The sequence below is a fragment of the Hypanus sabinus genome, chromosome 12, assembly GCF_030144855.1.
Source record: "Hypanus sabinus isolate sHypSab1 chromosome 12, sHypSab1.hap1, whole genome shotgun sequence".
Taxonomy (NCBI): Eukaryota; Metazoa; Chordata; class Chondrichthyes; order Myliobatiformes; family Dasyatidae; genus Hypanus; species Hypanus sabinus.
The window spans coordinates 52,840,642-52,865,812 of NC_082717.1; the positions used below are offsets into that span (position 1 = coordinate 52,840,642).

At 40.9% G+C, this 25,171-nt stretch overlaps 1 protein-coding gene across 1 annotated transcript; it reads left to right on the top strand.

Moving 5' to 3' along the window:
* The first annotated feature begins 1,688 nt into the window (after positions 1-1,688).
* On the top strand, positions 1,689-24,699 carry LOC132402876 (uncharacterized). The gene is made up of 2 exons (XM_059985923.1): positions 1,689-2,467; positions 24,276-24,699. The coding sequence occupies exons 1-2, from the start codon at positions 2,065-2,067 to the stop codon at positions 24,476-24,478; spliced, it is 606 nt and encodes a 201-aa protein (XP_059841906.1). The 5' UTR covers positions 1,689-2,064; the 3' UTR covers positions 24,479-24,699.
* Positions 24,700-25,171: the final 472 nt, after the last annotated feature.

The following is a 25,171-nucleotide window of genomic DNA, read 5'->3' on the forward strand; positions in this document are numbered from 1 at the left end:
CGCATTAAGCTGTGCACTCATTTCCTGAACCTTTTGCACTCACTGAAAACTTTCTCCCTATTAGAAACTAATTACCTAGGATATGCTGGTCACAAGATATGTTTTCTCCTTTAATGCATCCTGACTGTTTTTTTAGAAACATATAAATGGAATCGGTGTTTATAAACAGAAAATTTCATTGAAAGGAATTAAAACTCTGAACACTTTTATAGCAATTGAAGAAATGCTGGTGAGTCAGTTAACCCATTCTACTTCAATACAAATTCAAAAAGATGTAAAATGCCAATTCTGGACACATTCACAGTTTATTCAGTCATCCACAATATTTAACCAATTAATCTGTGCGGATATGAAATATTCAGCACTGGGGTTATTCTACCAATTGTGGTGGTACACAGGAAGTATTAATATGTTTCAAACATAGATCATAGTTATAAGTATCTTTTCTACATAAATTACATCTATAACACACAGATAGACTCACAGAGAGATGGTCACGGACTGGCATGAAGAAAAACTAACCAAAGCAGAATGGCATGGAAGTGTAATGCAGGTGTCACAAAGCAATGCTGTGACCACCAGCACAGTAGTAATCAGATAAGGCTACCTGTCTCTGCTGTGCTTACAGCATAAACTTAAACATTGCTGTGGGCAATTAAACAATGTTTTCTCCCATATCTGCAGATTTGTACACCAAAATGGCAGAAACAGATGTCTTTATGAAATTCAACCATCTCATGCCCATGCTCAGCTTACTGTAGACAAAGCAATCCAATGCAGCATCAAAATTAATAATCACAAGGTGCTGTACTTATATCCCAGGACTATTATATGAGGTGAAACTATCATCAAAATAAAAATCTAGGCAAAAATTGACAAAATAGTGACAATAAAATTGATGAAAACAGAGCAGTGGGTTCCGGTGACGTCATCGTCGAGAATGGCAGCTTAAGTCACTAGCTCCTTGGGAAAAGCGCGTATTAAACCCCGTTATTCCATCAAATATATTTTTGGAAAAATATTTGAATTGAAAAGAGGGGCAAGAATGGGGAAAAGGAATGGAAATTTAAAAAGTGACACTGCGGAGCCTGGGTCCGAGAGGAGTGCAGCGAGCGGCTCTCCGACCGGACCGCGTGCTAGCGAGGCGGCTGCTGGGCCTCGCTCAGTCGAAGCGGCAAATATGTTCAGAATCCAGAAAGAAATAAAGCAGCAGCTCCGTGATATTAAGGCAGAGCTCGCCAGCATTAATCAAAAAATAGCGGTGGCAGAGACTCGAATCGAGAAGGTGGAAGATCGCGTTCAAAACGTGGAACAGATACTGAGCAAGACAGTAAAAATTATACATCACCAAGAAGGTAAACTGCTTGATCTGGAGGGAAGATCACGGCAGAAGAATATCAGAATCTACAACGTTCCCGAAGGAGCGGAGGGCTCGTTTATGACGGAGTTTGTTGAAAAGTTACTGCGGGACGCGTTGGATCTTCCCTCAACTGTGGAGCTGGAAATCGAGAGGACACACCGCACACTGGTTCTGAAACCTACCCAGGACAGAAAGCCATACTCTATAATAATTAAATTCCTTCGGTTCAGCACCAAGACACAGATTCTACCAAGGGCCTGGGGTAAGAAGAGAGTGTTTTTCGATGATAAATTAATATATTTCGACCAAGATTACCCCCCCCCCCGCGGTCCTACAGAAACGCAAAGAATACTCTGAAGTAAAGCGAGTACTAAAGCAAAATACGATTAGATTTCAAACTCCGTACCCTACTAAACTTCGAGTGTTTTATGACAACGGGACGCAGTTGTACCAGACGGTGGAAGAGGCAACTACAGACATGAAGGCCAGAGGGTTGCCCGTCAGTGTCACCAAAATGAGGAAAAGCCTGACTGAGGAACTGTCCCGCTCCGCTTGGGAAATAGTGCGAGAATCGAGAAGGCAGGAAACGGGAGGAGGCCGAAAGAAATATGTCAGGAAGAGACCAGGAGTTTCCCAAAGACAGTCCTCACCCCCTTCAGAAGAGCCATAAGGTTTAGCTAACTTTAAAAATGTTGAGAAGCTAAATGAAAGCAAAAGTACACGGTGATATACTTATCTTGAGAAATACTTATTATAATATGGATTATAACCTACAATTTGAGAAGGAGAAGAGAAAATCGCATGTGTCAGTATTACAGTTGAACAAAGGGAACTATGGAGCTATGAGGGAGGAGTTGGCCAAAGTTCAATGGAATAATACAGTGGAACAAAAATGGCAGGTATTTCTGGGAATAATGCAGAAGGCGCAGGATCGGTTCATTTCAAACAGGAAGAAAGATCCTGAGGGGAGTAAGGGGTGGCCGTGGCTGATGAGGGAAGTAAAGGGCAGTATAAAAATAAAAGAGAAGAAGTATAACATAGCAAAAATGAGCTGGAAACCGGAGGACTGGGAAGCTTTTAAAAAAGCAACAGAAGATAACAAAAAAGGTAATACACCAAGAAAAAATGAGGTACAAAGGTAAACTAGCCAAGAATATAAAGGAGGATAGTAAAAGCTTCTCTAGGTATGTGAATAGCAAAAAAATAGTTAAGACCACAATTGGGTCATTGAAGACAGAAACGGGTGAATTTATTATGGGGAACAAGGAAATGGCAGATGAGTTGAACAGGTACTTTGGATCTGTCTTCACTAGGGAAGACACAAACAATCTCCCAGATGTAATAGTGGCCAAAGGAACTAGGGTAAAGAATGAACTGAAGGAAATTTATATTAGGCAAGAAATGGTGTTGGATAGACTGTTGAGTCTGAAGGCTGATAAGTTCCCAGGACCTGATGGTCTGCATCCCAGGGTACTTAAAGAGGTAGCTCTAGAAATCGTGGATGCATTGGTAATCATTTTCCAATGTTCTATAGATTCAGGAACAGTTCCTGCTGATTGGAGGGTGTCTAATTTTGTCCCACTTTTCAAGAAAGGAGGGAGAGAGAAAACAGGGAATTATAGACCAGTTAGCCTGACGTCAGTGGTGGGAAAGATGCTGGAGTCAATTATAAAAGAGGAAATTACAACGCATTTGGATAGCAGTAGAAGGATCAGTCCGAGTCAGCATGGATTTATGAAGGGAAAATCATGCTTGACTAATCTTCTGGAGTTTTTTTGAGGATGTAACTATGAAAATGGACAAGGGAGATCCAGTGGATGTAGTGTACCTGGACTTCCAGAAAGCTTTTGATAAAATCTCACATAGGAAATTAGTGGGCAAAATTAGGGCACATGGTATTGGGGGCAGAGTACTGACATGGATTGAAAATTGGCTGGCTGACAGGAAACAAAGAGTAGTGATTAACGGGTCCCTTTCAGAATGACAGGCTGTGACCAGTGGGGTACAGCAAGGTTCGGTGCTGGGACTGCAGCTGTTTACAATATACATTAATGATTTAGATGAAGGGATTAAAAGTAACATTAGCAAATTTGCTGATGACACAAAGCTAGGTGGCAGTGTGAAATGTCAGGAGGATGTGATGAGAATGCAAGGTGAATTGGACAGGTTGGGTGAGTGGGCAAATGTATGGCAGATGCAGTTTAATATGGATAAATGTGAGGTTATCCACTTTGGTGGCAAGAACAGGAAGGCAGATTACTATCTAAATGGAGTCAAGTTAGGAAAAGGGGAAGTACAATGAGATCTAGGTGTTCTTGTATATCAGTCAATGAAAGCAAGCATGCAGGTACAGCAGGCAGTGAAGAAAGCTAATGGCATGCCGGCTTTTATAACAAGAGGAATTGAGTATAGGAGTAAAGAGGTCCTTCTGCAGCTGTACAGGGCCCTGGTGAGACCCCACCTGGAGTATTGTGTTGAGTTTTGGTCCTCAAATTTGAGGAAGGACATTCTTGCTATTGAGGGAGTGCAGTGTAGGTTCACAAGGTTAATTCCTGGAATGGCAGGACTGTCATATGTTGAAAGATTGGAGCAACTGGGCTTGTATACACTGAAATTTAGAAGGATGAGAGGGGATCTGATTGAAACATATAAGATTATTAAGGGATTGGACACACTGGAGGCAGGAAGCATGTTCCCGCTGATGGGTGAGTCCAGATCTAGAGGCCACAGTTTAAGAATAAGGGGTAGGCCATTTAGAACAGAGATGTGGAAAAACTTTTTCACCCAGAGAGTGGTGGATATGTAGGATGCTCTGCCCCAGAAGGCAGTGGAGGCCAAGTCTCTCTCTCACAAGAGAGAGTTAGATAGAGCTCTTATAGATAGCGGGGTCAAGAGATATGGGGAGAGGGCAGGAACGGGGTACTGATTATGTATGATCAGCCATGATCACAGTGAATGGTGGTGCTGGCTAGAAGGGCCGAATGGCCTACTCCTGCACCTACTGTCTATTGTCTATTGATTTTATATTACTTCGTTGTTATTCTTTATTCGCTCACTTACTCCTTTTTCCCCACCAAAATGAGAATATATATAGGAGGAGTACACAGGGAAATCTTTTCTGTGTAATGGATTTGTTTACTGACTTTTATGAATACTGCATTGGGGGCCCTCAACTCACAAGTAGGAAGGGGTTATCCCCCACAGCTAGACATTTCCTCTAGCTCAACGGCTCAATGCAGGGTCATCTACTAGTGACCTCAGCCTTGGAATTATACGCTCGTTGTCATTTTTGTTCTTACCTGTGTTTCTTGGTTCGTATTTGTCCAGGGAGTAGATCGATTAAGTTTTATTCTAATTTCAATGGTACATTGACAGATAAATACAGATGGCTAAGTTCAAGGTAAAATTCATTTCTTTTAATGTCAATGGGCGATTAAATCCAATCAAACATAAGAGAATTTTATCCAATTTGGAACAATTTGATTCATACTGGGAAAAATGGTTTAACTAAATAATGCCTCATAGGCATGACTTTATTCTCACAAATCAATGAATCTGTTGTAAAAACAAAAGATCACTCCCTACTTGCACATAGTTCTTCCCTTTTGCTTGTTTTTTCTCTCCACTCTTTCCTATAAGTGTGTACCTCAGATAAATACTTGGTGGAGATTTGTGATATATATATAACTATATGATATATAGGTACAATGCCTGAAACACATCTTATGGAAGTGTTTGTTTGATGATGAACTTCAATAAAAAAAATAAATTACAAAAAAAAAGAAAACAGAGCAGTTGATGTGATGTACATGGATTATAGTAAGGCATTTGACAAAGTTCTCCATGTTACTCTCGTTCAGAAAGTCAGGAGGCATGAGATCCAGGAAAACCTAGTTATATGGATCCAGAATTGGTTTGCCTACACAAGACAAGAGGGTGGTAGTGTATGGGGCATATTCTGCCTGGATGTTGGTGACCAACGGTTTTCTGCAGGGACCTGGTCTGGGACCCCCGCTCTTTGTGAGTTTTAGAAATGATTTGGATATGCTGTACTGTTTTACTGGTCTGTGTTCTAAAATACGAGGAGGTAACCAATTGTGTATGCAATAAGGATTACAAGCTAATTGAAACTGCCAGCAAGAAAAAAAGCCTATGTAAATTGAAGAGTTTAAAAATCTTCATCAATGTAATGCTTCAGTAAAGCAATTGTACCTTAATGCAGGAAATAATTTATTCAGGTCTTGTAACCAGATAAAAATGAGCAGGTATTAAAAAGAAAGTTGAGACCATCTTTGGAGGCAGAAAACCTTAAAACATTAATGAGCTCGTGGCATATTTCAATGTGACACTAAATTTCTACCCAGACTTGCCATAGTGTTGACTCCTCTTCAGGAACTATGTAAAAAAGCAAGCTGAGGCAGTGGACAAATAATTAGCAAAAAAAAAACATAAAATCCATACCAGTAATAGCACAAGTCTTATTTGGAACATTATTATACAAACTGAAAGTTAATATTTGCTTACAATTTCTATGAAGCTTCCGGCAGTGAATAGCTATGCCATGATAGTGTCCACGAAAAGCCTTTGACTGATAACTATTACACACTAAGTAAAACTGAAAAGATATGACGTGCAGAAAGAGGATGTCAGAAATTCAAGAGTGTCAGGGTACAGAAGTTAGTGTAGTTGCTATTGCTAAGGAGAAGGCACTTGGGAAGCTGAAAGATCTGATGGTAGACAAGTCACCTGAACAAGATGGACTACATCCCAGGGTCCTATAAAAGGTACCTGAAGAGATTGGGGAGGCATTAGTAGTGATCTTTTCAGAATCATTAGATTTTAAAATGGCTCCGGTGAATGAAAAATTGCAAATATCACTCTACTCTTTAAGAAGGGAGGAAAGCAAAAAAAAAAATAAAAATAAATCAGGAAATTATAGTCCATTTAGCCTGACAGTGGTTGGGAAGATATTGGAGTCAATTATTAAGAATGAGGTTTTGGGGTACTTGGAGGCACATGATAAAATAGGCCAACCAAAGTCCGCACAGTTTCCTTAAGGAGAAATCTTGTCTGGAAAATCTGTTGGAATTCTTTGAAGAAATGACAGGCAGGACAAAGGAGAATCAGTGGATTTTGTTTACTTGGATTTTCAGAGGGCTGCACATGAGACTACTTAGCAAGATAAGAGCCCATGGTATTACAGGAAAGGAGAGAAGATTGGCTATTTGGTGGGAAACAAAGAGTAAGAATAAGGGGGTGTTTTCTAGTTGGCTGTTGGTGACTAGTGGTATTCCACAGGGGTCGGTATTGGGTCTGTTTCATTTCATGTTATATGTCAACATTTTGGATGATGGAATTGATGGCTTTCTGGTCAAGTTTGCAGACAATACAAATATAGATGGGGGAGAGGTAATATTGAGGAATCAGGGCATCTGCAGAAGTACTTAGTTTAGGAGAATCAAGTTCATTGTGATTTCTACCATACACATGTATACCACTAAACAAAATGTTCCATAAACAAAGGTAAATATAAGAGACACACAACAGATAAAGTGATATTACCACTAATAAATTAACAAATGAAAATGTATACTTACGACATAAATTAAAAGGTAAACAGTATTATGCTGCTGGAGCTTCATATGTGTGAGACCTGGGTGGTGGCAATGAGTTCAGTGGTCTCATGGCCTGGAGGAAGAAGCTATTTCTCATTATATCAGTTCTTGCCCTAATATTACAGCATCTCCTGCCTGATCAAAGTGATTGTTGGATGGGAGGGATCATTGACAATGCAATGTCATCATTTATTTTGAGAGGAGTACAAAATAAAATCAAGGATACAATGCTGGGGCTATATAAAGCATTGGTTACACTGCACCTGGGATATTGTGAGCAGTTTTGAAACCCTCATCTTGGAAAAAGATGCACTGCCATTAGGGAATGTCCAGAGGAAGTTCACAAAAATTATCCCAGAAATGAAAGGATTAACATATGAGGAGCATTTGATGACTCTAGGCCTGTACTCACGGAAGATTGAAAGAATGAAGTGGGGGAATCTCATTGAAACTTTTTAAGTATTGAAAGGCCTAGACAAAGACAATATGGAGAGGATATTTGCTATAGCGGAGGAGTCCAGAGTGTACAGCCTCGGACCAGAAGGATGTCCCTTTAGAACAGAGATGAGCAGGAATTTCTTGCCAAAGGGTGGTGAATCTATGGAATGTATTGCCACAGACTGCTGCGGAGCTAAGTTATTGAGTATATTTAAAGCAGAGTTTGACAGATTCTTGATTAGTAAGGGTGTTAAAGTATATCGAGAGATGGCAGGAAAATGGGGTTGAGAAGGATAATAAATCACCAATGGAAAAGGAGATTTGATGAATCAAATGGTGCAATTCTGCTCATATGGTATGTCTTATGGTCTTATCTCAAAATGCCAGGGACCTGAGACCTTGCACATTCTCAATGTCATTCCTCAATCTCTGACATTCCAGAGAAAGGAATCTAACTTTATCCAACCTCGTCATAGCTAGTACTCTCTTATCAAGTCAACATCTTGGTAAAACTCTTCTGCACCCTCTCTAAAGACTCCAATTCATTCCTGTAATGCTATAACCAGAAGTCCACACAATGCACCAAATGTAGCCTAACAAAGTATTGTACAGAGTAATATGATGTCCCAAATTTTATACCTAGCATTCTGACTAATGAAGGCAAGTGTGCTGTTTGCTTTCTTTACCTACTCATGTTGGCAGATTTGGAGAGATATAGATTTGCAACCCAATGTCCCCCTGTATATCAATGATCCTAAAGGTCCTACCATTTACGGTATACTTTCCTCTTGAATTTGAATTTCCAGGAACTTACACGGTATGGATTAAACTCTGTTTGCCTTTTCTCTGCCCACATTTCCATCGGGTCTCATTCTATTGAATCTTTTGACAATCTTCCTTGTAATTCCACCAATTTTATAGATTCCAGTACTGATTACTGCAGAACACAACAGGTCATTTACCTCCACCACTACTTTGTGTGTTCTATGGTCAAGACTGGCCACTGTTATCATTCTTCCTCATGGGAACATAATATTCCCCAACTCTGATCAGCTAGTCTTTGACCTACCTTGCTATACATCAAAGCCAGCTGTAGTGTCATTGATATGACTGCTGCTATCATTTTCTCCTGAAAGTTCATTCCCCACCCCTACAATATTTCCACAGCAGTAAGCTTGTTTGAAACGGAAACAGCTATTGGAGAATTCTGCACGACTGCCTACCCTTCGGAGCAGTTATCCAACATATCTAGCTGAAGTTGCCACCTCCATGAAGCTCCTATCTATAACACTCTATGCTTCCTGCATGCTCTTTCGCGAGTCCATCTGCCACTCCAGTTGGTCCATGCAGTCTGAGAGGAGCTACAGCTGGACATATTTCTGGCTGACACTCTCTCTGATCTCCTACATCTCATAGGCAGAGAAGACTACTCCACTGACTGGTGAAATCAAAAGGAAAAGGAAATACCTTGCCTTATTGTGACTTTGTTAATTTTGAGTGATGGCAAACATTTCAGCAAATATCTTAATTTCATCTGTTTCTTTTGTGGACAGATACAATAGGTACAGAGGTTCATTACCTCTGTTATACCCTCTGCTTCATCAATGAATTTCTCTTCATTTCTCGGTAATCAACATGGCCATTCTTTTTTGTTTGTTTATAGAGTTTTATATCACTTTTAGGTTGATGCACATCTTTTTACACTGTTCTTCTTATATTACTTTTTAATTCCCTCACCACTCTCCAAGTGCTTTTTCTGTACCAAACCTTAAAATTATATTTTTCCTTTTTCATTATATCATTCTATTCTCAATCAAATAACTTTCATTTGCCTTTATTCTTTAAATACATTGAATCTACATTTAAAAGGGTATAAATTGAAAAAGAATGAAGAATTTCGATGAACTTCACTTAAGATCCCAAAGTGTATTTTTATAGATCTGCAGGAAACTTAAATAAATGACACGAGCTTTCTATTTTAACCATTTATCTTAGACATAGGAGCAAATTAGGTCATTCAACCCATCATGTGTATTCCACCATTCCATCATGGCTGATTTACCCATCTCAACACTATTCTCTTACCTTCACCCTAGTCGTGGAGTTGTTCAGCATGGGAACAGGTCTTTGAGCTCATTGCATTTAAGTCAACCATCATGCCTATAATATAGTAATCTCACTTGCCCCCATTAATTCCAAATCCCTCTATGCACTGTTCATTGAAGTACCTGTCCAGAATCCTTCTAAATGTTATTTACCATACTTGCTTCCACCATTTCCTATTTCAACTCATTTCAGACACCAACTATCTTTGTATGAAACTCTGTTTCTGCTCTATTTATGCCTCTCATAATTCCAAGTACCTGGATCATGTCACTTCCTCAGCTTCCTGTACTTTAGTGAAACCATACACAGCCTCATCCAATTTCCCTCCAACTTGGGCACTCCAAACCAGCAACAACCTTGTGAAATCATCCTGCACCCTGTCAGGTTTAATTAGTTCTTTGTTATACTATCTTTGTTAGAGCTGCCCTCCTCCTCCTCCAGAAGCCGGGCAAATCAAACAGTTTAGAGTAGCAGAGCAGGAGTAGTTCAAAGGAGATAGATCAATGCTCCATCTCTGTTCATTGAGTTTTTGCTGTGGAGTTCTGATGGAAATTATGGATAACCGCTTGTTGAAAGCTTAGTTATGTGAAATCACCCAAGCTTGTTATATTGGGAAACTAGGATGCAAATGAAGATGATCCAACAAGTTACTAGATTGAGCTTATCTTGGCACACAGGTGACAGAATAAAAAATATTTATTTTAGAAAATAGAAATATATCTACTGAGATTCACCTTGCTGTTTTGGCATATTGATATCTGTTTTTGCGTGCTGAGATTTAATTACAGTGGTAAGCCTGGAGATTTTCTTCTGAAGTATTCTTCCTATGAAAATTAAATGGAATCTATTGTTCAACAAATAGCAATTAAACTGTGGAGTAGGTTTCTCTTCTGATGTAAATCTTTCCACATTGCTGGAAAAATAGATTTATCAGCCATCTGACATATTTAAATGTTTTATGATTCAAGTTTTTAAGGTATCCAGAGTATTTAGTGTAAAAATATATTTTAAATTTCAAATTATAATATTTTTTCTTAAACATACACACATTTACTGTTTTAATGATTGCAGGAAGCTAATAGACAAGAAGCTTGGTTTCAGCTGACAGGTTGTTCATTTAAACATTTTACAAAGTCTCGGAGCACATCTCCAGTTAAGTTTTAACTCCGAACTACATTATTTCCCAAGGCTCTTGTGAGCTGACAACCAAAGAGAATGCATTCTGTAGCTTGAGGGAAAAAGTCTATTTGTAGCACTGCTTGGAGCTTTCACAGCCCACCAAGAGTGCTGTATCTCCAGCCACCTGTCTGTCTGATCAGCAGCACCATGATCAGATACCACACCCCTGCACCATCTCCAGCAAACTGATTTCTCTTCCCATCCCAAGATTACAATATCCCTGTAGCAACAATCCAGCTAGTCCAAACTCTCTCTTACCTCAATCTTTTTGATCCCTCCCTCTAATCTACACTCACTGCCTGCTCCCATCTCTTTCCCAATTATTATGGTTTCCCCTCGACCTCACCAAACTCACTTTCTGACCATTAGATCCCACACCAACACCATCATCACCACCAAAAGTTGCATGCCTCTTCTCTCTTCTCCAGTTCCCTGCTCCAAACTTCTCAACAATATTCCTGATTCTCCATCAATATCACAGCCAAGAAACACTCACATGACCAGAATTATACTAATGGAAGAAGGAACTCAGCAACTTACTGGGGTATAACTTCTAACTGCCTGAAGACATACACTCAAATGTTTTAGCAACAGCTTCTTCCCCTCTGCTATCAAATTTCTGAATGGATCATGAACAGCACCTCACTTTATGCTCCCTTTTAGGACAACATATCTATTTTTATCTGCATTTCTAATTGTAACGCATGGTAATGTTTTATATATTCCGTTCTACTGCTGCCACAAAACATCAAATTTCACAACCTATGTCAGTGATAATAAACCAGATTTTGATTTTGATTCTGGAGCCAGATTTCTGCATTAATTGATGGAACAACAAAACAAGAGCAAGTTATAGACAATAGACAATAGGTGCAGAAGTAGACTATTCGGTCCCTCGAGTCTGCACCGCCATTCTGAGATCATGGCTGATCATTCACTATCAATACCCAGTCCCTGCCTTGTCCCCATATGCCTTGATTCCCCTATCCATCAGATATCTATCTAGCTCCTTCTTGAAAGCATCCAGAGAATTGGCCTCCACCGTCTTCCGAGGCAGTGCATTCCACACCTCCACAACTCTCTGGGAGAAGAAGCTCTTCCTCAACTCTGTTTTAAACAACTGACCTCTTATTCTCAATCCATGCCCTCAGGTACTGGACTCTCCCAACATCTGGAACATATTTCCCGCCTCAATCCTATCAAATCCTTTAATTATCTTAAACGTTTCAATCAGATCCCCTCTCAATCTCCTCAATTCCAGCATGTACAAGCCCAATCTCTCCAATCACTCTGCGTAAGACAGCCCTGCCATCTCAGGAATCAACCTAGTGAATCTACGCTGCACTTCTTCAATTGCCAGAATGTCCTTCCTTAAACCTGCAGACCAAAACTGTACACAATATTCCAGGTGTGGTCTCACCAGGGCCTGTACAAATGCAAAAGAACATCCTTGCTCTTGTACTCAATTCTCCTTGTAATAAAGGCCAACATTCCATTTGCCCTCTTCACTGCCTGTTGCACTTGCTCATTCACCTTCATTGACTGATGAACTAGGACTCCTAGGTCTCTTTGCATTTCTCCCTTACCTAACTCTACACCGTTCAGACAATACTCTGCCCTCTTGTTCCTGCTTCCAAAGTGGATAACTTCACATTTATTCACATTGAATGACATCTGCCAAGTATCTGCCCACTCACCCAGCCTATCCAAGTCTCCCTGTATTCTCCTAACGTCCTCTTCGCATGTCACACTGCCACCCAGTTTAGTATCGTCAGCAAACTTGCTGATATAGTTTTCAATGCCCTCATCTAAATCGTTGACATAAATCGTAAAGAGCTGTGGTCCCAATACAGAGCCCTGTGGTACCCCACTAGTCACCTCCAGCCAGTCCGAGAAACACCCATTCACTGCTACCCTTTGCTTTCTATCTGCCAACCAGTTTTCTATCCATGTTGAAACCCTGCCCCCAATGCCATGAGCTCTGATTTTACTCACCAATCTCCTATGTGGCACCTTATCGAATGCCTTCTGAAAATCTAGGTACACAACATCCACTGGCTTACCCTCGTCTAACATCCTTGTTACACCCTCAAAAAACTCCAACAGATTAGTCAAGCATGATTTGCCCTTGGGTAAATCCATGCTGGCTCGGCCTAAACCTATTACTGCCATCAAGATATGCCACTATTTCATCCTTAATAATGGACTCAAGCATCTTCCCCACGACTGACGTTAGGCTAACAGGGCAATAGTTCTCCATTTTCTCCTTCCCTCCCTTCTTGAAAAGTGGGATAACATTAGCCACTCTCCAATCTTCAGGAACTGATCCTGAATCTAAGGAACATTGGAAAATGATTACCAATGCATCCGCAATTTCCTGAGCCACCTCTTTTAGAACCCTCGGATGCAGACCATCTGGACCCGGGGATTTATTAGCCTTCAGTCCTACCAGTCTACTCATCACAGTTTCTTTCCTAATGTCAATCTGTCTCAATTCCTCTGATATCTTAAGACCCTGCCCCATCCATATATCTGGGAGATTGCTTGTGTCCTCCCTGGTGAAGACAGATCTAAAGTACGCATTAAATTCTGTTGCCATTTCCCTGTTTCCCATAACAATTTCTCCCAATTCATTCTTCAAGGGGCCAACATTGTTCTTAACTATCTTCTTTCTCTTCACATAGCTAAAAAAGCTTTTGCTATCCCTTTTTATATTCCTGGCTAGACTGAGCTCATACCTGATTTTTTTGTCTCCGTATTGCTTTTTTAGTTAAGATCTGCTGTTCCTTAAAACTTTCCCAATCATCTGTATTCCCACTCATCTTAGCCCTGTCATACTTCTTTTTCTTTAATGCTATACAATCTCTGACTTCCTTTGTCAACCACTGTGGCCCCTTCCCCCTCTTTGAATCCTTCCTTCTCATTGGAATGAACTGCTTTTGCATCTTTTGTATTATCCCCAAGAATATCTGCCACTGCTGATCCACTGTCTTTCCTGCCAGGGCATCCGCCCATTTAACTTTGGCCAGCTCTTCCCTCATGGCTCCGTAGTCTCCTTTATTTAATTGCAACACTGACACCTCTGATCTGCCCTTATCCCTCTCAAATTGTAGATAAAAACTTATCATGTTATGATCACTACTTCCTAATGGCTCCTTTACTTCAAGATCACTTATCAATTCCTGTTCATTACACATCACCAAGTCCAAAATAGCCTCGTTCCTGGTTGGCTCAAGCACAAGCTGTTCCAAAAATACATCCCTTAGACACTCCACAAACTCCCTATCCTGGGGTCCAACACCTACCTGATTCTCCCAGTTCACCTGCATGTTGAAATCTCCCATAACGACTGCATTACCTTTAGCACATGCCAATGTTAACTCCCTAATCAACTTGTACCCAATATCCACACTACTGTTTGGAGGCCTGTACACAACACCCATTAGGGTCTTTTTACCCTTACTGTTCCTCAGCTCAATCCACACAGACTCTACTTCCCCTGTTCCCAAGTCACCTCTTGCTAAGGACTGAATCTCATTCCTCACCAACAGGGCCACCCCACCCCCTCTTCCCATATTTCTGTCTCTACGATAGCACGTATACCCTGGTACACTCAATTCCCAGGCCTGATCCCCTTGCAGCCATGTCTCCGTTATCCCAACAATATCGTAGTTCCCCATTTTCATCTGAGCTTCAAGCTCATCTGTCTTATTTCTGACACTACGCGCATTCAAGTATAGAATTCTTAGCCCATTCCTCCTCTCTTTGCTTAAAACACTGTCTATTGTACCTAACCCAGCTCCTTGAACTTCCATCGGGCTAATTGCACCTTGAATTTTGATGACCTTCTCAAGATCACCCAACCCTTCTACACATTTAACCCCATGCTCCTTCTGACCAACCCTCTGGATCTGGATCCCTGCCCCCTGCACATCTAGTTTAAACCCGCCCCCCCCCCCCCCCCCCGAGCAGCAAACATTCCTGCAAAGAATGTTAGTACCCCTCCGGTTCAGATATAGACCGTCCCTTCGAAACAGATCCCAATGTCCCTGGAACAAAGACCAATTATCCAAAAACCTGAACCCTTCCTTCCTGCACCATGCTCTCAGCCTCGTATTGATGTGCATAATCATTCTATGTGACCTTCTCTTTCCCCCACCCCAAACTGCTCCACCATTTGAGAAGTTCATTCCTGATCTTCTGGCTTACTTTCACTCTCCTGCTCAATCTGTTTGTTCCTTAATTCTCCAAGATCCCTGGCTTCACTTGTCCTCAGCAATATTCTCTCTAAGGTGGCATATTTGCACGTGCACACACCTTTTGCTACTAGTGCACAAAGGAATTTAAACTGCACACAAAAGGTTGTCACCATCTACCTCCTTGGCATGTTAAGTATATTTCTAGATCGTACAAAATCACATTTCCTTTTCTGGTTTCTGATACGGATGGTGCTGACAACGTGGAGTTTACAATGATTTATCTGCAGATTTTAGAACTGGCTTATTTATACTGCTTTTATTGAAGAAATTATTCAGTGCATGCATGTTGTTGTCACTGGGCAAAAAATTGCACAGCACAAGACTTTTTGCACATATTGGTCATTACGAATTAGAGAGAACATTGGTCCTCAGACTCAGTTACTTAACAATCTAGATTGTGAGATCAGTTCAGTGATGGGGCAAGTGAAGTTCAATCCCCACTGATTCAAAAGTTGTTTTGGCTTAAAGTTTTTTCTACAATCTTAGTTATTCAGCAAGATTATTTTGTTAGCCTAGTTTAAATAAGCATTTGGGGCATAGAAAACTTAGAAAGAGAGCCAATAGATTAATCAGCAGTTCAAATAATTCAAAATGAATGTATCCCCTTTTTATTTTTTTTTTGCAGAGGAGGACATATTCTTTAGATTGTTGTTCATTCTTACTCATAGCTAGCTTCCAATATTTATGACCTCTATTTAATATATTTTTCCCATTTCTAAGTTCCCTGATATTGGTTTTAATATTTAATTAAATGCAACCACTTTAATTTAGTTTAGTTTAATTTTCCTCACTCTTTTTTGAAATTAGAGAATAATCATGTTCAAGCTCTTGGCCAGAAGGATATTGGAAACACTTGTATTGTAAAGCTGCCTGGAGTGAGAAAATAATGGTGAAATATTGTGTACAGTGTGAGACTGACTGTGAAGGGAAACTTCTTGGTAACTGAGACCTACATTAATTGGCCACCTTATTAAGTACAGTATATTTCCAGGAATTTCTGTGGTTAGTGTGAACATGGCAATGTTCAACCAGAAAAGATACATCAAGCTTCTTCACTGCATTCATGATATGACTTACACGTACTGTTGCTCCAAAACTCCTCTGCCTATCCATCAGCCAGAAACCTGCAGGAAAAGGCAATACACAGAAAATTTCAAAAACTGTGTTTATAGATTTTTCTTTCATCAAAATAATGAAGAAATTCCAGCATAATTCAATGACTGGATGCAAACCCTTCATTTTTGATCTGTCTGTTGTTGGCTGATCAAACACAAGATTGGATCCAGTTTGTCTGTGAATGTTTTACACCAATTCTACACCCACTGCAGAGTCATAAAAAGAAATGCTTGCTGATTTATACATTCCTACTTATCTAGCTTATGCACTTGACACCTTTGGCATCTCCTACTTCTGGAATGGATTTAGAATTTCTGCCCATGTGCTCCGGAACTTGCAACAGGAACTCATGGAACAGGAGAATCACTCCAGCAATTTTTCCCCGGAAATTTCCGCCAGTGGTTAAATTGATAGGCAGTCGCATATCAAAAGCAGAAGTTAAAATGAATTACAAAATCATTTGGACAGAACATATTTGTGCACAGAGAATCATATGTAAATTAGGGTGGAGAAGTAAATTCTCCCTTGTACAGAATGAAAAATTCCATGACATTCAAACTCCCTCAACAAGACATCTGTGTCCTGGTACATTCAATACTTAAAATGTTCGACCAGGGTATCATCTGGAAATAAATCATTCAATCATACAAGGAAATGCTGAAAAGTTAGAGAAATTCATGGCATACAATTTATAGCCCTGTTGAGACAATATCTTCACTAGAGTCAGAGTCCAGTCTAGTCAGAGCTAAAGGTTATGCAGAGAAAGAGCAATAGGTTTTCATGTTCACAAGTCTAAATGAGGGCAGCTCCAACAACAATCAAGAACAATGACACATTTTGTGGCAAAGCTGTCAGCATCTATCAGCCATGCTTACTCCCTCTACCCCATCTACAAAACGCCTGATTACCCAGCACCTCCCAAACCATTGACCTCTATCACAAGACCAACAGGTGCACAGAGTCCTGCGAGTTACACATTATCTTGACTAAGAAATGTAATGCAGGTGCCTATGTTCAAACCGTTAATATGGATGAGACTGGAAAGGTGCAAGAGAGGTTCAGTATGAAGCGTTTCTGTTATGAAGGCAGTCTGAAGTTCTATTGACAATGTGTTTTAGTGAAGCCTAGATGGGGTAATTTAAAGAGGTTTATAGGGTGATATCAGGGCTAAGATTTTGTCTTTCTTAGATTGTTTTAGGTTTCAATCTAAAGAATGTGAAGCCAAATCTTCCTTTAAATCTATGGAGATGGATTTGCCAGAAGCAATGAATGCCTGGAACAAGCTATCATCTCATGCAATGAATGAGAACTCCTGGCAAGAACTGGAACCATTTTTCATTGAAATAGAAATTACATCTTACAACCAGAATATTCTCCAAGGAATAAAGTGACAAAGTGATCTCCCATATTAATCATGATTGCTCAGATGAAAGAGAAAAATATCTTCCCCATCTCTTTCTCCTCAGATCTATTTTCTCTCCATTCTTTTTGTACCCAAAGCTCTGGAGAAGATGTTCAATTTATATTGTCAGACTAAGACAAGAGTGATATAATATTCTTGCCTCAAACAAGAGAAAATCTGCAGATGTTGGAAATCCAAGCAAAATGTTTCGGGCTAACATGTCGACTGTATTCTTTTCCTAGATGCTGCCTGGCCTGCTGAGCTCCTCCAGCATGTTGTGCGTGTGTTGTTAATAGTCTTGCCTTACCCAATTGAGGTTGTTAGAGCACATTCTGGACTTAGAGTGTAAAGCAACTAACTTCAGCAACCAGCATTTAGATCTGAATATGAACTGTAGATTAAATTTAAAATATAGCTCTGGACAATAGGTTCCTAGAGCTGTGAAAACAGCAGTTAATTCAAAGACTAAACAGTTGATTAACATTGTCTAGAGTGTGGGTGTGAAGAAGGAGGTGTGAAAGTTACATGTAATTCAAAGGAAGCATTGTAGATGCATCGTAAATATAGAACTCTCCTTTGATCTTTAGCATACAAGATGTCCTGTAATATTGGGTAAAACAGGCCTTTTCCTTCAAAAGGGTCTCAAAATTATGCCTGCTGTGTCTCATTTTGTCAAATAAAAGACCTGTTCATATTTACCAGCTGATCTATCTGGCTCCTACTCACCATCTTAAATTCCGCCAACAACAATGTGTCATCAGCAAATTTGTAGATGGTGTCTGTGCTGTGCCTAGCCACACAGTTGTGGGAGTCAAGAAGGTAGAGCAGTGGGCTGAGCATGCATCCTTGCAGTGCACCAGTATTGATTGTCACCCGACCTTTACTTGTCAAGAAATATTTCACAAAATGGAGCAACAAAATATGCAATGGGTTCCAATTAACTGTGACACATCAGAACCAGTACACTTTGGCCCAAGTAAAGAGCTACCTCAATTAGCCATAGTTTCATGGAGATAGTTAAAAAGGTATAAAAAAAAGACAAATTACTATTGTACTGAGCAACAAATGATGTATTTAAATGCAATGCAGAACAAATTAGAACACACCAATGCTATTACAGTGCTGTAAAAAAAATTGTGTATTAGTTCCTAGTAGTTATCAACAGAGGAATTCATCCACTGTACAATGCTATGTAAAGGGTATTCAGGGAGGGGCTTTTCATGTCCATTCTGGGTCAGCTCATTCACCTTTGGTCCCCACCAGAAGTCCCCACCAGACACTCAGCCCTCACTTGTGGCTCCAAGTAGCAATTTGCATATGACAGCAGCCACACCCGGGTGCACTGCTCTGACAGGCAGGCCAAACCAGGTGAGGGTAGTCAGTGCACCCATACCTCGGTGAAGTAGGGACATACCTGTCCTAGCATGTGAACTCAGCTCTGGTGGACTGGGCAGGTGAGAGTAATAGTGAAGTCACATGGCCAAGAAGGCAGTTCTGCAATGCTCCCTGGAGAACAAAGGACAAAGGGCTTGATAAAGTGCAGAAGAAATCATGGCTATCCACAGTGACCAAGGAAGATCGCAGTTTTTGATGACTAATTGTACCACTGGACCCAGACTTCTGAGGTCAGGAGAGTGGAACTGCCTCAGTGCCACAGGATTTCCACTGTGAAAACTCCCCTGCATAGATTTCACTTTGATCATCAGATACAACAGACATGCTGTGTTCTTCTGCTTGACCATAAATGAACAAAAATAGTGCGGACACTTAGAGCCAATACAATGCCTTCATACAATGCTTTCGATGATTACATCATCCAAATCTTCAAAAAGAAATCCCGGCCATTTTGTCAACTAGTGTTTTTTTTAAAAGAGTTGTCCCAAATAAGCCACTGCCTCGATTAGCTGGTGGACAAATTAACCAGAATCCTCTGTATTTCAATTTTCAAGAATTATTCTAATGACCAAATCTTTCATAAATACTTTGCTGAATGTCTTCTGGAAGTCCAAATACGATACATTTAATGGCCCCATCTTTTTCACCCTGGTTATGGTTTCCTCAGAAATATTCCAATAAATCTGTCACACATGAGTTCCTCTTCACAAAATCTTGCACTCAATTTGATTAAATTATGATTTTCCAAGTGTGCTGATATCATTACATGAATAATTTATTATAATAGTTTCCAACAATTAATGATAAATTATTCAGTATATGGTTACCTGCTTACTGTGCCCACTCCTATTTTCAATAGGGCTCCTCCACATACTGTTTTTCAATCCTCCTTTAGCTTTCAAGAACATAAGGTGATTTGGAAAATTGCGAACAATATACCCAACATCTCAGTAGACACTTTTTTCATATCCAAGGACTCAAGCCACTGGGCCAGTGAACTTATTAATCATTAGCCCCATTAGTTTGACTAATATTAATACTTTAGTGATTGTTATGATGTTTAATTCCTTCTGCCATTATTTAATGTTAATGGATGTTCAAGTAACTTCTGCTAGAACCAAAGAAAACCTAAAGCACAATACAGGCACTTTGGCCCACAAAGCTGTGGCAACCATGTCCTTACCTGAGAAATTACCTAGGGTTACCCATGGCCCTCTATTTTTCTGAGCTCTATGTACCTGTCCCAGAGTCTCTTAAAAGACCTTATCGTATCCACCTCCACCACTGTCACTGGCAGCCCATTCCATGCACTCACCATTCTCAGTGTAAAAAATTTACCCCTGACATCTCCTCTGTACCTGCTTCCAAGGACTTTAAAACTGTGCCCTCTCGTGTTAGCTATTTCAGCCCTGGGAAAAAGTCTCTGACTGTCCACGTGATCAATGGCTCTCATCATCTTATAACCTCTATCAGGTCACTTGAGGAGGGCTAAGGCACCGGTGACCTCTGTTTCCATCCAAGGGGTCAGTGTGGACCTGGTGGAGGATTACAGATACCTGGGGATACGAATTGACGATAAACTGGACTGGTCAAAGAACACTGAGGCTGTCTACAAGGAGGGTCAGAGCAGTCTCTATTTTCTGAGGAGACTGAGGTCCTTTAACATCTGTCGGATGATGCTGAGGATGTTCTACAAGTCTGTGGTGGCCAGTGCTATCATGTTTGCTGTTGTGTGTTGGGGCAGCAGGCTGAGCGTAGCAGACACCAACAGAATCAACAAACTCATTCGTAAGGCCACTGATGTTGTAGGGATGGAACTAGACTCTCTGACGGTGGTGTCTGAAAAGAGGATGTTGTCCAAGTTGCATGCCATCTTGGACAATGACTCCCATCCACTCCATCCACTCCCATCCACTCCACTGGTTAGGCACAGGAGTACATTCAGCCAGAGACTCATTCCACCGAGATGTAACACTGGGCGTCATAGGAAGTCATTCCTGCCTGTGGCCATCAAACTCTACAACTCCTCCCTCGGAGTGTCAGACACCCTGAGCCAATAGGCTGGTCCTGGACTTATTTCCACTTGGCATGATTAACGTATTATTATTTAATTATTTATGGTTTAATATTGCTATATTTCTTCACTATTCTTGGTGTGGCTGTAACAAAACTCAATTTCCCTTAGGATCAATAAAGTATGTCTGTCTGTCTGTCTCCGTCACTCCAAGGAAAAAAGGCTGAGTTCACTCAACCTATGCTCATAAGGCATGCTCCCCAATCCAGGCAGCGTCCTTGTAAATCTCCTCTGCACCCTTTCTATGGCTTCCACATCCTTCCTGTAGTGAAGTGACCAGAACTGAGCACAGTACTCCAAGTGGGGTCTGACCAGGGTCCTATAAAGCTGTAACATTACCTCTCAGCTCCTACCTCAATCCCAAGACTGATGAAGGCCAATGCACCATATGCTTTCTTAACCATAGAGTCAATCTGTGCAGCAGCCTTGAATGTCCTATGGACTCGGACCCCAAGGTTCCGCTGATCCTCCACACTGCCAAGAGTCTTACCATAAATACTATATTCTGTCATAATATTTGACCTACCAAAATGAACCACTTCATGCTTATCTGGGTTGAACTCCATCTGCCACTTCTCAGCCCAGTTTTGCATCCTATCAATGCCCCTCTGTAACTTTGACAGCCCTCCACACTATCCACAACACCTCCAACCTTTGTGTCATCAGTAAATTTACTAACCCATCCCTCCACTTCTTTATCCAGGTTATTTATAAAAATCATGAAGAGTTGGGGTCCCAAAACAGATCCCTGAAGCACACCACCGTTGACTGATCTCCATGCAGAATATGACCCGTCTACAACAATTCTTTGCCTTCTGTGGGCAAGCCAGTTCTGGATCCACAAAGCAATTTCTCCTTGGATCCCATGCCTCCCTACTTTCTCAATAAACCTTGCATGGGGTACCTTGTCAAAAGCCTTAATGGAATCCATATACTGTACACTACATCTACTGCTCTACCATCATCAATGTGTTTAGTCACATCCTCAAAAAATTCAATCATTTGCAAAATGTCTGTTAAACTCCTCTGCCATTTCCTTGTTCCCCAGCCTCATTCTTTAAAATGCCATTGTTTGCATGGATTTCCCTTCTTTTTTTTATATATAGACTTCAAGAAACCTTGTGGTCTTTTTTTAACTCCTTTCTAGTTTGCCTTTAGATTATTTTCTCTTCTGAAATTATTCCAGTCTTGAAGTTCACCACAAAACTTACAGGAGGCAAAACTTCTCTTTCAATCTCATTGATCTTTCTTGTTTAACCATGGGTTTTTCATTACTCACTTAGAATCTAGCTTCATAACTGTGAAATACATTCAGCGGCCACTTTATTAGGTACACCTGTGCACCTACTCGTTATTGCAAATATTTAATCTGCCAATCACATGACAGCAACTCAATGCATAAAAGCATGCAGGCATGGTCAAGAGGTTCAGTTGTTGTTCGGATCAAACCAGCATGGTGAAGAAATGTGATCTAAGTAACTTTGATGGAGGAATAATTGTTGGTGCAAGATGGGATGGTTTGAGCATTTCAGAAACTACTGACCGCCTGGGATTTTCATGGTTCAAATGTTTTAGTTTAATATTAAAGAATGTATATAGTTTACAATCTGAAATATTTACTCTTCACAGAGACATCCACAAAAAAAGGTCCAAAAATGTATTATACTAATATCAGAACCCCGAAGCCCTCTTTCCCCCTCCCACAAGCAAGCAGCAGTAGAAGCATCTACCCTTTCCCACTTGCACCAGCACAAGCACCACCACTCCCCACCAATCAAGCAATAGCAAACCCCCCCCCCCAAGAGACCTTGATTTAGAGTCCGTCAAAATCTGCAATCCATAATTCAGTACTTTGGTATCTCAGACAGGCTGTCTCTCCAGTAAGGGGGAGAGAGAGATCGCTCCTTCAACAATGAGAGCAGAGACTGGCAGCTCATTGTTCCAATGTTACAATCTTCTGCATCACTTCCATCATTTCTCCAAGCCGCTCTCTCTCGAGATACAGAGTTAGAGAGAGATAGAGAGAAAGAGAGATCACTCAAGCACGTCTTCCAGGCCACTCCTGGAGATATCAAAATGCCAGTCTGCATGGACAGTGCAAAAATCCACTGCTTGAGGGCAAACCGTAGTTTCGAACTGTAGATCATTGGCTCTGACAGAACCCCAGCCACCATGAAAAGAAAAGAAATACCTAAGAAAGGAAGAATAAGCTGTTTCATAGATGATCTGGAAGAAAGTGTCTGGGTCTACAAAAACCTCTAGTCTATAGAGTTTACAGAGAATGGTACAAAAAAAAACAAAATAAAAATATCCAGTGAGTGACTGTTCGGTGGGTTGAAATACCTTGTTAATGACAGCGGTCAGAGGAGAAAAGCCAGACTGGTTTGGACAGGAAGGTGACAGTAACTCAAATAACCACACATTCAAGGACACTTTCAACCTCTCACTGCTACAGCTGGAAGTTCCCACCTGTTTCAAAAAGGCAACAACTACACCAGTGCCTAAGAAGAATAATGTGAGCTGCCTTAATGACTAACACCCAGTAGCACTCACATCTACAGTGATGAAATGCTTTGCCAGGTTGGTCATCACTAGAATGAACGTCCGTCTCAGCAAGCACCTGGGCTCATTGCAACTTGCCTATCATTACAGCAGGTCTACTGCAAAAGTAATCTCAATGGATCTTCGTATGGCATTAGATCACCTGGACAATGCAAACCTCAACGTTTAACACCGTCATTCCCACAGTCCTAATTGACAAGCTACAGAACCAGGGCCTCTGTTCCTCTCTCTGCAATTGGATCATCAACTTCCTAACCGGAAAACCACAATCTGTGCGGATTGGTGATACTATCTCCTCCTCACTGACAATCAGCACTGGCATATCTCAGGGGTGTGTGCTTAGCCCATTGCTCTACTCTCTCTACACCCATGACTGTGTGGCTAGGCATGGCTCAAATACCATCGATAAATTTGCTGATGATACAACCATTGTTGGTAGAACCTCAGGTGGAGATGAGAGGGTGTAGAGATATCAGCTAGCTGGTATCGCAGTAACAACTTTATGCTCAGTATCAGTAAGATGGAGAACTGATTGTGGACTTCAGGAAGGGTAATGTAAGGGGGTTTCTTTGTGAAGGGTTTTTTTTCTTTTGTTACTGCGTATGTTAATCAAAATGGCTTCTTTGTTTTGTTAGAAGTAGGAATGCTTCTTTGTTATGATAAGTGCTTTCTCTCAGAGTTTGTTTGGGTTAAAATTACTGATATCGTGAATTGTATTCATTTGTTAACCAATTGGGATTAATGTTATTCTTTCTTCTGGGTCTGTAAGCTGATTGTTGGCAAGCATTTTGGGGAGTCGGCGCCGGGGGTGAGAGAGAGAGAGAGAGAGGACGCGATGTTGTAAGCTTGGCGATGGAACGGACCCCAAGTGGGGGTCCGAGGCCAGGAGGTTCGGCGAGGAGAGGAGACAAAGACAGACGTGCTTGGTTGATCACTTCGGGAGGTCCTGCGCTACGAGTCGAGGATGTCTGAGAGGATCGAATGATGGTCAGAAGACTTCGTTAATTGAGCTCCAACGGTTGTGCACAAAGTGGTTTGGACTTTCATAAGTTTTGGTGCCTTTTCTTTATTTTCTTTTCCTTCATTAATACTGTATCGTTATTAATCACTTAGTTCTAGTAATCTCTATAAAGTGTAATTGTTTAATCGCTTATAGTATACTGTCTGTTATTTGGCAGGTGGGGGACATCACACAGCATCCACACAAGCTGATTATCCAGTTTGGCGGGGCCGAAGGCTGCTCCCCCAGACGGAAGCGAGCTGAGTGAGCCTGAGGCGACCCAGGGGGCTACAGTAAAATGAAGGAACATACATCAATCCTCATAAAGGGATCAGAAGTGGAGACAGTGAGCAGTTTCTAGTTCCTGGGAGTCAAGATCTCTAAGGACCCCTAACCTGGTCCCAGCATATTGATGTAGATATAAAGAATAAAAGACAATGGCTATACTTCATTAGAAATTTGAAAAGATTTGGTTTGTCAACAAAAGCACTCATAAACTTCTATAGATGTGCTGTGGAGAGCATTCAGACAGGCTGCATCACTGTCTGGTATGGGGGTGGGGGGGGGGGTTCTACTGCACAGGACTGAAAGAAGCTGCAGAGAGTCGTAAAATAGTCAGTTCCATCGTAGGTACTATACTCCTCAGTACCCAAGACATCTTCGAG